Source organism: Dasypus novemcinctus, chromosome 12 (assembly GCF_030445035.2).
Source record: "Dasypus novemcinctus isolate mDasNov1 chromosome 12, mDasNov1.1.hap2, whole genome shotgun sequence".
Classification (NCBI taxonomy): Eukaryota; Metazoa; Chordata; class Mammalia; order Cingulata; family Dasypodidae; genus Dasypus; species Dasypus novemcinctus.
Genome location: NC_080684.1, coordinates 72,124,668 through 72,141,897, shown reverse-complemented (window position 1 = coordinate 72,141,897; position 17,230 = coordinate 72,124,668). Strand labels below are relative to the sequence as shown.

Genomic DNA, 17,230 nt, shown 5'->3' with positions numbered 1-17,230 from the left:
ATTTACATATGTGAAGGAAGACTATGTTAATAGAGGATATTTTTTATCCTGTGATTCTACAAGAAGAATTCCCTAAACAGAAATTGTTTGCACCTATAGTCTTCACTGTGGTCCAGTGGAAACAGAGTCAAAGTAGTGCAGCATGTAATCCTGAAGAGTTTAATCCTGTTGTGGTAAGAGTGACTCAGGCTTTATCATCTGGTGTACAACATCTGCTAATTCTCTGGGATGTGATTCCTCACTTACTAAGCGATCTTCTATTGCTTCATAAGTTGACCTCTTTCATAGAGTTCCCTATAGACCAGAAAATGTGCTCATCAGCTGACACAGGATTTCAGTTTATCTGACAGTTATAATTCTCATTGTAAGTAATACATTTGTATTCTGATTCAGTGTTTTTTCTTTTGAGTTTGGGTATTCTGAGTCAGTCCCCCAGAATCTGATCAAATCTAGGTACACTGATAGATTGATTTTCCATGCTTGCAATGGAGAGCACTGGACCAGATCTTGGTCATACTCATGATTTTAACAAGCCTTTCCTCATGTACATTCTTTTCTGAAATACTTAAGGTTTAAGTTATGGATATTTAGTAATGTTCATAATAGAAAGATGTGATCCCACAGTGTTCAAAGTAGCCTTAAATGAAATTAAGGATAACTGCTAAAATAGACCATGATGGTTAAGCAATATGGACGACTGTTAAAACCCAATAAAAGGGTTTTTAGTTTTGTTTACAAGCCACTATATCCATATAGGAAGCATTTATTGTCTTAGAAATTTTAGCAAGTGAAAATCACTATTTGTTCTAGTGCAAATTCTAGCTATTAATTAAAAGTAATAATCAGTTCCAAGCTACACAAATAGGAAAGGTTTCATGCACTGTGCAGCTGAGCTTTTGTGTAATTTGAGGATGATGTAAGTTTCTGATAGCTCATAAAAGAAATCTCATGTATTTTATATATCTTCACCTCTCCATGCCTTTACTCATGCTGTTTTTTTTTCCTGGAATGCTCTTCCCTTCTTTGTCTACATGCTTGCAAACTCCTTGTCCTCCAAATTCCATCCAGATTCACCTTTTCTTTCCAACTTTTCTTGGCGCTGTCTTCCTTGCACAAGTTCTCCCCCTTAAGGTTAATTGATTAATTGCTTCCTCCTCTGTGTTCCCAAGCATTTATCACAAGATGTGCTTGTTATTTATTTACCTACCTCTGAGTTTCAAGGGCATCTTCATCATTTTTGTTTCCCTAGTGACTGGAGAACAACAGCTGTCTCATAGTAGGTGCTAAATAAATGTCTTATTAAATTGGAGCATTAGACTGTTTTTACCTTGTAAACTGATTTATCCAGCAAATATTTATCAAGGGCTTTTTATGTGCAAGGCATTGTGTTAAGTGTTGTAAAGATACCATAAAGAAGTCTCTTACCCAAGTTCTTAAAAACCTAATGTATACTATAATAAAGGAAAATAAATCATGCATAAAGTAACAATAATACATGATAGCAAAGGCTCATTTTTCAAAGATATATCTATATTATTTATGTATCAAATTTATAAAAGTGAATCATTCCTTTCTGGTAAGTTTCAAGAATGTCTTCCCATTTGTGAAGAAAATATTTCTCCTTATTAAATGCCTAAAAAGCTTTAATTGAAAACATAAGTTCTGTTGATATGTTATAAATTAGATTAAATTCTTTGCTAGATCTAAAAGTATATCTTTTCCCTCACTTTAACCTGGTATACTATTTTAGACTTTTGGAGTAAAATATTGCTCAAGAGTTGTGCTGCTACTTGGCAAGCAGTCTAGTAGAAAGAGTTTCTTTTGGTGCTGTAAGGTATAAATTTTATGCATTCCCTAATTTTTGGAAAGCATTCTAAGTGATAAACATTACATGTTGCTACAAGTTCATTCCTAATTGCCTATAAGAAATTGGCTGTAGAAAGCTTTTGACAAAAATTAACAATAACGTCATTAAATTTGAATAATTAAAACCAGATTTTAACTGAGAATTTTTTAAAAAATTTGGTCAGCAGAGTTGGAATGCATAGAATTTATTTGTGTTTTTTTTTTTTGAGTATGGAAAAGTTGGTTTTTCTACATCAAGGCAGGAGATGTTAGTATTTTGAGTAATAACAGATTTTAATGGATGGTCACCAAGCACTTTTTCTATTTTCATTTAGACTTGGATTATCACTTGCATTTATCTTCAACTGCTCCTCTTTAATCCTCTCGTCAAAACTAAAGGGATCTGTAGGAATCGTGTGACTGATGATGTGAAAGACGTTACAAAATTGGTAAGTAAGGAATGTTTTCAATATTTGTGAGTCTTTTTCTTGTGCTTGTTGATAAAAGATTACGCTTTATTAAGCCAAAATAAGTTTTTTTTTCTGAGTAAAGGAAGGGAATCACTGAATTATCCTAAAGGGTAGTAGAGAACAGAAGGAAGATAGTTAAAGTCATGGAGAATTTGTTGGTAAAATTGGCCTATTGGACACCATTGCAGTGACTCAGTTTCTTTGTGGGTCCTTTCAGACAGAGCTCACTGTGTGCCGATGTGCCATGCCAGCTTGTTCCCCATTATATTTTTAGTGGGTTCCTTAGCATGTCTTATTTTTCCTCCATGTGCCTTCCCAGTTATTCTTCTTTCACGAGCCTAACAAAAGGACATTTGAGATAACAAGTTTCCCCTTACAAGAGCTTGAAGACCCATTTGCATGTGGGTGAATGTTTGCTTCCTCAGTGAATATAGTTGGAGGAGCGATTTGTTGCCCTAATGTTGAATGGATTCAATCTTTCACATTTGTCATGTGGGAACTTGACAGCAAAAGCTTTTTTTCCCCATTTTTGCACTTTTGCCTTTTGATCAATTCCAGCTTCATGCTATGCTTCTCTTAAGATGGAGCTGTTGGAAAGGGCATACTGTAATATTGGAAGGCATTTTTCCCAACTCTCACACATTAGGGAGGATTTATATGCTCATATGTACTATGGCATATGAATTCAGGATGAACAAAGTTTGAGAAGCAGTTTTGTAAGTTCTGCTTCAAAATAGCCAGTTAGTTTCACTCAGTTATTTGATTAGAGAAAAAAAGTAATGCAAAATAGAGATGTAACTAGGGTTGTAATGTAGAAAGAAGAAAGAAATGTATATTTGTTGAGGTAATAGTGTGTGGAGTGGAAGGGTCTCTGTTTATTATCCTTCCCTTGATGTACCTTTCCTATTTTGCTTTTGTTTTTGGCTTTATAACTGAAATTCAAAACAGAATTTTTTTTTTAATTAATTATTTATTTATTTTTTTAAATTACATTATGAAAAATATGAGGTCCCATTCAACCCCACCGCCCCCGCCCCCCCAAAACAGAATTTTAATACTATAGTCAGTATCTTACTAGCTTAACCTCAATTCAGAGTTAGAAACACAAATTATACACATTTTCTCAGCAGGAAATCCAGAGTGTCCAGATTTAAAAGTATTCTTTGATGTAGCACCTGAAAATGTATCAACAGGTTTTATTTGAGAGGTTGGTGACGAGAAACAATGCAACAACATTTCTGCTATATGTCCAGCCTGGGTGTTGGGTATAAGGATGGGGAATGGGGAAAAATATGTTTTAGAAATATAGATCATGGTCATTTTCCTCAAGGTGTTTGTTAGTTTGTGACTGAAGAAACAATACTAAAATGATAATATACATTTATATACTAAATTTTGTGTGTATTGGTAGAAGGCACTCATTAAATGTTGTCAAATGAATTAAAGGCATGTTGTTCTCCGATGGTTCTCAAACTTTGGTGAGCTTCACAATTACCTGGGGTACTTACTAAAAATAAAGGTGCCTGGGTCCTACTCCAAAAACCTGATTCAGTAGGCCAGAGGAGGTGGCTCTAGGTATCTATAATTTTAACAAATTTCTGAAATCAAGTTTAAGAACCACATGCCAGATGGTCTGTTCTCTCAAAGTTTAGAGAACAAAATTAGGGTCTTGACCCTAATTTGATCTCTATTTTTTTTTTTAAGATTTGTTTATTTATTTCTCCCCTCTCCTTCCATTATCTGCTCTCTGTGTCCATTTGCTGCATGTTCTTCTGTGTCTCCTTGTATTCTTATTAGGTGGCTCTGGGAACTGATCCTGGAACCTTCTGGAGTGGGAGAGAGGCGATCATTCTCTTGCACCACCTCAGCTCCCTGGTCTGCTGTGTCTCTTATTGTCTCTCCTTTGGGTCTCTTTTTTTGTTGTTGTGGCATCTTGCTGCATCAGCTCTCCACATGGGCCAGCACTCCTGCACGGGGCAGCGCTTCTGCCTGGGGCAGTACTCCTTGCATGGGGCAGCACTTCTGCGTGGAGCAGTATTCCTTGCATGGGGCAGCACTCTGTGTGGGCCAGCTCACCACACGGGCCGGCTTGCCTTCACCAGGAGGCCCTGGGTATCAAACCCTGGACCTCCTGTATGGTAGACCCAGCTTGTGAGCCTATTACCAGTACCTTATTCCCTAGGACAGCGGTTTTCGAGCTGTGCCATGGAGTCTATAAAAATGCTATGCTTTTATTTATTTATCTGAGTTTCCAAATAAGACTTGTCTTGAAAAAAGAATTTAGCTTATAAAAAGTGTTTAAAAGCCACTGCTTTAACCAGAATTTCCTGAGATATCGAGAACCCATTAGATCAGAATCTCTTGGAGTATTTATTAAAAATACAGATGTTAGGGCCCCACCAAAGAAATATTGAATCACAACTTGTGGAAATGGGATGGAGGAATTTTAATGTTTTCGACTAGCATCCTAGGTGATAGCTATTTATATAAAAGTACCAGAACTTTTGCTTAGGCAATAATGCTTATAATGTTGTGGGTTTTTTTTGTTTTTCCTGTTTTATTTTTAAATTTATTTTTTAAATTTATTTTTCTCCCCCCGGCCCCAGTTGTCTGTTCTCTGTGTCTATTTGCTGCATGTTTTTCTTTGTCTGCTTCTGTTGTTGTCAGTAGCACAGGAATCTGTTTCTTTTTGGTTGCGTCATCTTGTTGCGTCAGCTCTCTGTGTGTGTGGCCATTCCTGGGCAGGGTGCACTTTCTTTCGTGCTGGGCGGCTCTCCTTATGGGGCACACTCCTTGCGCGTGGGGCTCCCCTACGTGGGGGACACTGTGTGGCAGGGCACTCCTTGCGCGCATTAGCACTGCTCCACATGGGTCAGGGAGGCCCGGGGTTTGAACTGGGGACCTCCCATGTGGTAGACAGACGGCCTAACCACCGGGCCAAGTCCGCTTCCCTGTTTTTCCTGTTTTAAAAGAAGCTACGGGTTTCTGTTCTTAGCCTGAAACTCATTGCTTTCACTAATTCAAATTGCAATGCCAGTGACTTTTGAGTTTTATGGATATAAATAATCATAAACTCTAAGGATTGGTGGGGCAAATTCATCTTGAATTAGCGGGAATATTAGTATTGTTTGAATGCTACCTGTGCTATTACCCAGCTGTATAACCTTGGACAAATCACTGAGTTTTTCTGTGTAATTAACTTTCCTGATCTGTAAAATGAAGAACATGGACAAGATCATTAGCTCTTAATCCAAGATTCATAAGCTTCAAATCCTTCCAAATGAAAACCCAAATTGTGCCTATATGTGCCTTCTGTGCCTTTCTGAGGGAAGGATACATTACTTTCATTGGCTACTCAGAGAAGTCTTTGATTTCCCTTAAACCCTCACCCCCCCCCCCCAAAAAAAAGATTAACACTCAATAAATTAGAATTTGGGGACCTTTTTCATCTCTAAAATTCTTTTTATTCATAATGATATGTCTTCAGCTTGTACCTCTTTGAGTTTATATAGTGTGAGAGAACTTTGCTCTGTTAGGATAACCTTGGTACCTTTTATTGGAGGGAAAGAAAATCAGCTGAAAATACTCTGTTCCCTCTGCACACAGTAATTCTTACAACTGCAATCATTCCTTTGCAATCTCTACCAGTTCCGCCTTTGCATTAGGGGGCATCTTGCACTCTGCCCACCAACCTTAAGTTTGTGTGCTTGGGGGTGATTCTCATGTCTTAGAAGTACATGATTTATGACTTTGATGTCCTTTTTTTTTTAAATTTCTTCTTGGAAACTTTGCACTCCCCTCCAGTCCCTATGGTTTTCATTTGAAATCCTTCTGGCATGTTTATTCAGCATAATAGTTCATTTATTTACAGAACCTTTTGCTTTGTTTCTAAAAAATGTTGCAAGACTTGTTTTAAATGGCAAAGTCAAACGCACTACCTAAAGAAAGGGTCAGGTGTCTGGGAGAAGAGGAATCTGGGCACAGTTAGGTTGCAGCTTCCAGTGGTTCTGTTAATATAAAGAGGAATCCAAATATCAAAACCGTTCAAATTAATTTTCACCTTTAGTTGCCCCTAACAAATGTCCTCCCTACTAAATGTTTAGTTCTCTGCTAGTAAATGTTCCCTTCGTTCATGATGATGTTTGGCCCTCTTTTGGGGAATTTAATGTGACTTTGTTCCTTTTTAAAAATATTCTTATCTTTAAATATCTATTGAATAATGATTTATTTTCCTCAAAATGATTTTTTTCTTTGTCTCTGTTTTTTTTAATTGAACTGAGCTGTCAAACTTTTGTGTTTGCATTTGAGTCTTCAAAAATGTTTGAATTTTGTATGCTTTGACTTTCTAACATAGGCAAAATCAATAGTATTACGTGCCCTATGTTGATTCAAACATTCAACAGATTTTATTCAGTTCTTCCCAAATGCAAAATGCTTCTGTAAAGTGAACCATAGTTCAGTTTTAACAGGACAATGTTTTCTAGGAAAAAAAATCCCCAGTTAAAATTTTAGAAGACTGATGACAAAGCAGGTAAAGAATTATTTCTTTGAGGTAGGTCACTCTCCCATCCCTACTTTGTACTGTTCTTTTGACCCATACATCAAACTAACTGCTCTCAAGGAACATCTTCAAAGTTCAAGGCCAAAAGCTCCCTCTGCTCTATAAAACTTTCCCAATGATCAATATGTATCAGAGAAGCCAAATTTATAACAAGGTTCTCTCTGCTTTTTGAATGCTGTTCAATTTAATATAAACGTTTTAGAAATAAAATTCAAGTAGTGATCATAAAAGTTTACAACTTGAATTCCTAAGTTCTCTTCCAAATGTACCTGGAAGGGAGCCGGTGAAAGCCAGGAAAGTAACAATGGAGAGACTGCTGTAGGTAATGGTGCTGAGCAGCAGAGCCAGGGCTTGCCTCCTACCTCCAATACTCCTATGCCCATGACCTTGGAGATGCCAGTTAACTTCTCTGTGCCTCCATGTCCTCATCTTAATAACTTATAATATGTACTGCATGGGGATGTGGTAGAGACTGTATATGAACACTTTTTAAGCATGGTAAAGTGTTTTTAAAATTAGGTTTCAGTCCATTCAGAAATTAACTATCAATAAATAGGCTTACATATCCTCCAAGTAGCAAGGTGTGGCGGGATTTCAGTGTCTTGGCCAGAGAACTTCCTGAAAACTTTCTTTGACTTCTTTGAACGAATTTTTGTATATACATTACTATAAAAATGGAATTTTTAAACAATGAGATATCACTGTATATATACCTATTACTATATCACATATATTAGAATGGCCAAAATTCAAAACACCAACACCAAATGCTGGTGAGGATGTGGAACAACAAGAATTTATTGCTAGTAGGAATGCAGAATGGTACAGCCACTTTGGAACACAGTTTGGCAGTTCCTTAAAAAGGTAGACATTGGATTATCATATAATCCAGCAGTTGTGTTGCTAAGTTTTACCCAAATAAGTTGAAAACTTACGGACACACAAAATATCTGCATACAATGTTTATAGCAGTTTTATTCATATTTGCCAAAAATTGGAAGCAACAAAGATATCCTTCAGTAGGTAAATGGATAAACAAATTGTGGTATATCTATACAATGCAATAGTATTCAGCAATCCAGGAAAAAAAGAACCCAAAAAACTGCCAAGCCACACAAGACTTGAAGGAACTATAAATGCATACTTCTAAGTGAAGGAAGCCAGTCTGAGAAAGTTATATACTGTGTGATTTCATCTACATGATATTTTGAAAAAGACAAAACAGATACAGTAAAAAGATCAGTGGTTGCTAGTGATTTGGGGAGAGAAGAGTGAGGGATGAATAGGTAGAGCACAGGGCGTTTTTAGGGTTGTCAAAACCCTTAGAACTGCACAACACAAAGAGTAAACCCTAATTTAAATTGTGGACTTCAATGAATAGTAATGTATCAGTAATGGCTCATTAGTCGAAACAAATGTACCATACTTAGGTAAGATGTTGATAATAGAGGAAACTGTGTGCAAGGGAGAGAGGATGTAAGGGAACTCTCTGTACTTTCTTTTTGTGAAATTTTTCTGTAAGCCTAAAAGTGCTCTAAAAAATAATTGCCTGTTAAAAATTTTAGTATGGAATTGGCCAGCATATCCCTAATATTTTCTCTGCTCTTTAGATAGATAGCCATATCTTAAGTTTTCTGAAAACAAAATCAAACCTGTTATTTATTTATTTATTTTAAATAATGTAAACTATACTTAAGAAGGGGCTAGATTTGTGTTCAGAATTCCTGTCACTTCTTGCTGTGATTTTCCACCTGGAATAGCTTTAACTTACATGGTTGATTCATAAAGAAATAGAAGGTTGCTGCTTGGTCTCATATTTCAATTTTCACACCTGCAAAGGTAGCTCTTGTGTCTTTGCTGCCAGGGCTTACACTGAGCACATGACATCAAATGACTAGGTCAAATAAATTATAAAATAAATTATAGAAGTCCAGTTGTAAGTTTGGCCAAGAGAAGGAAAGTTAAGCATAAAGAACATGAGAGTAACCCTAAAGTAAGTGGAAAAAATGAAAAGACCTTACATGGCATCCCAGATGTGTTTTTAGTAGGGAGTGAGGATTCTACTATTTTATTCGGATAGATGAGAGTGATGATGGTGGATTCTAAATTATTGAAGTGGGGAAAATACCCTGGACAAGTGTCCAGAGGATAATGTGTAGTAGAGCTAACAGGCAGGGGAGGCTCTGCTATCAGGGAGACCTGGTTCCAATCCAGACTGAACACGTGGCCAACGTGGGGTCGCCATGCCATCTGGGTCAAGTTGCTTGACCTTGCTGAACCTCCATTTCTTTATCTGTAAAATAGGGATATCACAGGGATCTGAGGATTGGATGGACCCTTAATAAGTGCAGTACCTTGCATATAGTAAATATTTAGGAAGTGCTAGTAATTGTTATTCTTATGATCAACTGAACTGAAGAAGGAACAAAGGAGCAGCCAGATCAGGTGGTTCTCAGCCGGATGGTGGAATGAGTTGGCCGAGGGTGAGATGGCACCACTGGAAGGAGTGTGGTAATGAGCACAGTGGGATCATTTGTTACCTCGGGCCCCCTATGACTTGCCTATGCCATTGCCTGGGTTTTTCTCTCAGCAAACTGCCCTCAGATTCTATAAGCTATTGGCAAGACCAAGAAGACACGTGTATTGTGCTGTAAGAGACCTGTGGGAGATCACCTAGTCCAGCAGACATGCACAAGATCACTGCTTGCTACAGGGACACATGAAGCCGTTAGAGACAGGATGAAGGGGAATGTAAGACTGCAGAGAAGGGAGAACCACTGAAGATACAACGGTGCAAAACCACTTTTTCTACTGGATATTGTTTTAAGACCCAATAGGCGAAATCCACTGTGGCCTCTATTATTCAGCTGGAAATTTTAACAAACAATGATATATAAGAAAGGTGGAAATGAGGGAGCTGGCCCTGTGTGTAGGAAGGGAGATAGGAGAACCTAGAACCCCATAACTTACTGAGGTATATGCCTACGAATTCAGTTGCCAGTAAACGAAATTGCTCTCAATAAACAAACAAACATGGAATAAGTGTTTGGCAGATTCACTTATCTTAGTTCTTACAAGGACCATTTAACAAAGGTATGCTTATCTCCATTTTGCAGATGAGAGAAAACAAGGTTTAGAGAAGTTAAATTTTGGGAAGCGGACTTGGCCTAGTGGTTAGGGCATCCGTTTACCACATGGGAGGTCCGCGGTTCAAACCCTGGGCTGCTTTGACCCGTGTGCAGCTGGCCCATGCACAGTGCTGATGTGCGCAGGGAGTGCCCTACCACGCAGGGGTGTCCCTGCGTAGGGGAGCCCCACGTGCAAGGAGTGCGCCCTGTAAGGAGAGCCACCCAGCGGGAAAGAAAGTGCAGCCTGCCCAGGAATGGCGCCACCCACACGGAGAGCTGACACAAGATGATGCGACAAAAAGAAACAGATTCCCTTGCAGCAACAAACGCAGCAAATGGCCACAGAGAACAGACAACTGGGGGGGAGGGGGGAGGGGGAAGGGGGGAGGGCGGAGGGGGAGGGAGGGGAGAGGGGGGAGGGGGAGGGAGGGGAAAGAAAGAAAGAAAATAAATCTTAAAAAAAAAAGGTTAAATTTTATCCAAATTCTCTGATTTCAAATCTGTTGCTTGTTCACCCATATTCCACAATGAATAATGGAAATATGTTACATAATTTTTAAAATCTTAAGAGTTGTGAGGCCAATGTTCAGAAAGTCAAGACAGGCCTAGGTAAGTGATTTCAGAAAATGGAATCTAAATTATTTAAGCCCTCAAACTTTTGGATCTCCAAAATAAGTGTTTTTCTTTTGAAGTTTCACTGACTTTTTAATTTTTTTTTAAAGATGTATTTATTTCTCTCCCCCCCCCATTGTCTGTTCTCTTTGTCTTTTTGCTGCGTCTTCTTTGTCCGCTTCTGTTGTTGTCAGCAGCATGGGAATCTGTGTGTCTTTTTGTTGCGTCATCTTGTTGTGTCAGCTCTCAGTGTGTGCAGCACCATTCCTGGGCAGGCTGAACTTTATTTCACGCTGGGCGGCTCTCCTTATGGGGCGCTCTCCTTGCGTGTGGGGCTCCCCTATGCGGGGGACACCCCTGTGTGGCAGGGCACTCCTTGCATGCATCAGCACTGCGCATGGGCCAGCTGCACACGGGTCAAGGAGGCCCGGGGTTTGAACCGCAGACCTCCTGTGTGGTAGATGGACGCCCTAACCACTGGGCCAAGTCCGCCGCCCTCACTGACTTTTTTAGAATCAAGATGGAGTAGTAGTTCTCTCAAACTTAGACATACATCAGAATCAGCTGGAGGGCTTGTTAATTAACTTCAGTTGGTCTGTTATGGCCAAGAATTTGCATTTTGAAAGATTTGCATGTCTTTTTCTTCAAACCTATAAAAACAATTAATTGATGTATATGAATTTTCTTATGTCATTCTTTTTTGTTTGTTTTGTTTTGTTTTGTTTTTGGTTTCTGTAGGTAGCAAATCTTCCAAAAGACTACTTGATAGCCCTCAACTATGTCCCCGGGATGGAAGTCTTGGTATGTAAACTGCATTTCTAATTTCCATTTTAGTGGCTAACAAAAACGGATGGGAACATTCATACTCAGAGTATTGCATGCCATTTGGGAGTGTGCTGATTGCCAGGATTTGAAGAAAGCATCTTTGGTATTTGACTTATACACCTTTTTTCTCTGGCTATAGCTAAACTTTACTTATGGATGAGGGTTACAGCACCTTTTAGGCCTATACTCCCAAAGTACATAAGATCATTTTCCTTGGAGCTAGCCACAGATTTCTCAAATTTCTCTTTTTCCTTGAGCCTACCCCAAAAAAGTTTGACTGCAAAATTATCTAATTTTTTTTTCATACTTGAAAAAGCCTTATAATTTGAGAGCACACAATATTTTATCTCTGAAATGATTAGTCAGATAGATTCTTGGAATATTTAAATGAAAATATGTGGATTATGATTATAGCTCACTTCGGTACTTAAACCAGGAATTATACTTTTCTCTTTATATAATATCAGAATTCATACATTAAGAAATATTCCAAGCATAGAGAATAATGTAATATCTGTTTATCTACCACATAGTTTACCAAACCTTACCATTGTTGCACTATTTGCTTCAAATATATTTTATTAATTATGAAACATTATACATATAACTAAAGCCTGCTGTGTGCCCCTTCTCTTTGTTTTTTGTTTTTTTGGGTGACAATTATTCTGAGTTGGAGTTTTCCATTCCAGTACCTGTTTTCAAGGCTTGGGTTGAGGTTAGCATCCCTGCAGTTGTACAGAGCAAAATGGTACACAGTAGCCCTGCATGTTTGTATGCTTTTACTACAAACTATGTATCCATAAACAGCATGTAATTTTTTTTGCATTTTTAAAAATTTTACATTAATGCCATTCATTATACTGTGTTTATAACTTTGCAACTTGCCTGTATTTTTCAACATGTTTTTGATGTGTATCACATTGTTCCATTTTTATCTGTTTTAACTACTGTTACGTGTTCCTTGAGTTCATTTAAAACCATTTGGATTACTCTCTGTTCTGCTCTGCAAGTCAACAACATCGTTCCATAATTTACCGAGTACTTACTCACGTATCTGCATTGTGCACGTTGTTTTAAAGCTTTGATTAATTTCTGTGGATTAGGCTATCAAAATTATTGCCAATTTAAAATGTAGCTAATATTTATTGAGCAGTGTCATCACTATGAGCTTGTGCTTAAAATGCCTTTAAGACACAAGACTCTCATTTCAGAAAAATGACAAAGGCTACATTTCTTCTCATTATTAAGCATTCTTAGAATGAACTACCTAAAATTCTCTAGAGAATGTATCTTCATGTTGAGTCAGATATCCTCAAGCCTAGGTCAATACCTGTCCTCTTAAGCTAGGGGAAGTTCTCTGATAATAGATATGCAAAATTATAGCAGCCTGAAAGTTAATTAATTTAATCATTCTATCGCTTAGCAAGATTTGTTTGGAGAAAACTATGGAACTGGCGCTTGGTCAGATACTTTAGGAGACAAACACAGTATTCAAAACCTTATTAATAACTGGGAAAAATTATTTGGTCTTTAAATAACACATTTCCATTTTCCAGGAGATTTCTTATATTCATTTCCTTGGAGCATGAATAAAATTGTGCAGGAAGGTAAGATAGCCATTATTATTCCTGCTTTACAAATGACACACTAAGGTTTACAGCAACGAAGTATTTTGCCCAAGGTTTTACTACTATAAAGTGATGGGGTCTTCAAAAGAAACCTGCAGGTCATCTGATTCTTATCCCTGGGTTACTGGATGTGGGGATCTAAATAACTACATTAGTGAGGGAAAATGTTCTAAGAGAATTACCTAGAGAACAGGTGATTATCTATTCAGCTCTATACAGCTTCTGACTGTCACAGCATTTAGGTGAGCAATTCCCAAACTTACTCAGCTAAACCATGCAGCTCTTTGAAAAAACATGTTAAACTGAAAATAACTAAGTAGATAATTTTGCACTGGTATAATCCTAGTTTGTGCTAACACAGAGATTCCAGTATTGGCTGGTGATAGCAAAGCTTACAAGAAAAAAAATAAAGTCGTTCCACTGCCACATATTTGTCACTTGTTTCTGTAATTGAGAAAAGCCCACTATTATTTGATCTTGGCATGCTGTCCTGGCACAAATGGAGAACACTGTTCTTGGCTACTGCAGTTGGCAAGAGAAATAAGCCAGTGTATAGGACTTTGAGCAGAAACAGGGGTCTCGCCCTTTGTTTTACCTTCATTTTAAAATGTTAGTTTCTGCCAAGACCAGAGGAGTTACCCAGTCAGGAGGCCGGTGATTAGTTGTCTGTAGTCCCAGTCGCAGCTGCCTTATCATTTGTCTTTAAACAATAGAGGGTGGAGTGAGGGTGGGGTGGGGGGGTCGTATTCAACTTCTGCTTTAGGCACTGGACAGAAAAAAGCTTCTAGAATAGAATGTACTTTTTAACTTTTGTTTTAAAAACCAGCTCAGTACGCCTGAAAAAGGAAAACTACATTTTAAGGACCTCCCTAGAAAATTATTGCACATTCTCTCACCCAAATAGAAGGGTGTGATCATCCAGTTAGTAATTAAATCTAACAATAATTACCAATTCTATTTTAAACTCTTAGAGACTATAATATTGCCCAAATGTTAGGTATTCCTTTAACTTTCTAACCTTAAAAAATTTCCTTTAACTTTCTAACCTTAAAAATACCTAAACATTCCTGGTCCTTTCCATGTACTAGTAATGATTTTACGAAACAAGGAAAAAAACAGAAAGAGTTGCAGAATTTGTGCCACACATCTGCATTTGTTCTAACATCTGTACCTTTGTATAAACTATGAGTTGCTTGTGGTATTTGAGTAAAAAAAAAAATTCTTCTGTCAGTTTTTTTTCAAATCCACCCTTTTAGTTGTGTCACCTTGCGGCGGCATATGGCATATGCCTAGACCGCAGCTCTCGGCAGTATTCGAGGGAGCCTGCCTTCACAAGGAGGCCCTGGGGCACGAACCCAGAGTCTCCCATATGGTAGACAGGAGCCCTGCTGATTGAGCCACAGCTGTTTCCCTCCATCAGTTTTTTAATTAAAGCAAATTATATATTCATTCTTTTTTAAAAACGTTATTGGGAAGTAATTTCAAATTTATAGAAAAGTTGCAAGATTATTCAAAGAACCACCTATATAAACTGGACTTTATGAAAAGTCACCTGTTTTGAGTATTTTGCCTCATCTGCTTTATTTTTTTAAAAATCAGGGTTTTTTTTCCTCTTGTTTCCCCGTCACCCCCCCCCCCCCCCAAACTCCCCTCTGTTGTCTACTCTCTGTGTCCATTCACTGTGTGTTCTTCTTGTCTGTTGTATTTTCATTAGGTGGCTCCCAGAACCCATCCTGGGACCTTCTGGAGTAGGAGAGAGAGGTGATCATTCTCTTGCTCCACCTCAGCTCCCTCATTCATTGTGTCTCATATTGTTTCTTCTCAGTGTCCCTTTTTTTGTTGTTGCATCATCTTGCTGCAACAGCTCTCCGTGTGGGTGGCGTCACTCCTGGGCGGCCAGCACTCCTGCACGGGGCTGCACTCCTTGTGCGGGGTGACACTCCTTGCACGCAGCAACACTCCTTGCACGCAGCAACACTCCACATGGGCCAGAAGGCCCTGGGTTTTGAGTCCTGGACCTCCTTTATGGTAGGAGGAAGCTCTGTCAATTGAGCCACATCCACTTCCCTCATCTGCTTTATGAATTGTTTCTTTCTGTATGTACATGTATGTTTTATTATTTTTCTGAACCTCTTGAGAGTAAGTAACATCATGGCTGTTTATCCTTAAATACTTCAGTATATATTTACAAAGTAAAGGATATTCTCTTACATAACTTCATTATAATTGTCAACATCAATAAACTTATTAGGAATTAAAATACTTTATTTATTATGGTGACTATATTCCAACTATCAAAGGCGCTGTGTAAGTTTCCTAGCTGTTAAAACAAATACCACACAATGGAATAGTTTAACAACAGGAATTTATTGGCTCATGGTTTCAGAGGCTAGACGACCTGCATCCCCCTGGGGTCAGTATCTTCTGGCTGGCCAGCAGTCTTTGAGGTTCCTTGACTTTTCTGGCAGATGGCAACACACATGACATGTCTCCCTTCTCCTCCGGGTTCTGTTGACTTCCGAATTTTAGCTGTTCCCTATGGTTTTCATCTGACTTTCATTCTACTTATAAAAGACTCCAGGAATGCAGATTAAAGTGTTAAAGCCCAATTTGATTGAGTTGAGTCACACCTTAACTGAAGTAACATCTTGAAACCATCTTATTTACAATGAGTCTACACTCACCAGAATGTGGATAAAGATGGAGAACATGTCAAAACAGGGGTGCACGGTTCAGTCTACCGCAGGGCCCAATAATATCCTTCTGTTGTTTTTGCATTTCTTTTCCGTAGGTACAAGATCCAATCTAGAATCATGATTTGCATTTAGATATCATGTGTGGCAATGCACAATAATGGGTTCCCCAAAGATATTCCAGCATAATCTCCCAAACCTGTAAATGTTACCATACATGGCAAAAAGACTTTGCAGCTGTGATCAAGTTAAGGATTTTGAGGAGGGAAGATTATCCTGGATTATCTGGTAGGGCCAATATAATTACAAAGCTCCTTAAAAGTGGGAGGCAGGAGTGTCAGAGCCAGAGAGGGAGATTTGAAGATGTGTTGTAAGTTTTGAAGATGGAGGAAGGGTAAATAAGCAAGCAAATGCCGGCAGCCTCTAGAAATTGGAAAGGGTAAGGAAACAGTTCTCCCCTAGAGCCTTGCAAAGAAACACAGCCTCACGAACACCTTCATTTTAACCTATTAAGAACCCACCTTGAATTTCTGACCTCCAGAACTGGAAGATAATTTGCATTGTTTTAAGCTACTAATTTTGTGGTAATTTGTTACAGAAGCAATGAGAAGCTAATGCATCATGTCTCTTTGGGCTCCTTTCATCTAGAAGAGTTCTTCAGCCTTTGTCCTTATGACATTAAAATTTGTGAATAATACATGCCCTCTCCCCACCTCCTTAAGTAGAGTGTTTCTCATTTGAGAGTTTGTTTGATGGTTCTTGAAGATTATATTCAGACTTTGCCTTGCTTCAGCCACAATGCTACATAATTGATGTGTCCTTCTCAGGTTATCTCATCCAGAGATACAAAATGTCCGTCTTCCCTAATTGGTGCTGTTAGTTTAGATCACATTGTTAAGATGTACAACTATTTCTATATATTTACTCACTGGCAACTAATACACTATCTTTGGGAGGACACTTTAAGAGCATGTAAATGTCCTGCTCCTTATCCAAGTTTCCCCCTACCCCCCTTCTTACCATCTATGGGTGATTCTTACCTGAGCTAATCTTTACTGTGATGTCTTCATCAGTTTTTAAGTAAATTGTTTTTTAAATGGAAAAGTCATTGGCGACATGTAATGTTCCTCTCACAATAAGCCTTCCAGTCATCTTTCCCTTTCGTAGGTATGCACAATTTCTCTTCCCATCTATGGCTACCACCTTTTGCCTGGTCCTGCTTCCTCTGGTCTCTTCTCATCTCCCTTGCCATGCAAGATTTAGCATTTGAAGTTTTGACTCTTTTTAAGTAGAGAGTGTTTTTGTAGACCTCCTTGTTTGTAGACTTTGAATAGCTTCCCACCCCTAATTCTCATTCCCAGATGCCACTGTTCCCTCACAAATGCCTTTCCCTCTGCCTGGAGTGCTGGTCAGTCCCTTTATTTAGGTAACTCCTGACTCTTTCACATTTCAATTTCACTTCTTCAAG

At 38.4% G+C, this 17,230-nt stretch overlaps 1 protein-coding gene across 2 annotated transcripts in view; it reads left to right on the top strand.

Moving 5' to 3' along the window:
- KITLG (KIT ligand) overlaps window positions 1–17,230 on the top strand; it is a 79,396-nt gene that overhangs the window by 29,733 nt on the left and 32,433 nt on the right. For both annotated transcript variants that reach the window (XM_004459836.5, XM_004459837.5), the window contains exons 2-3: window positions 2,181–2,294; window positions 11,355–11,417. In XM_004459836.5, coding sequence (XP_004459893.1) covers window positions 2,181–2,294; window positions 11,355–11,417 — 177 coding nt within the window. The remainder of the gene's footprint in view (window positions 1–2,180; window positions 2,295–11,354; window positions 11,418–17,230) is intronic.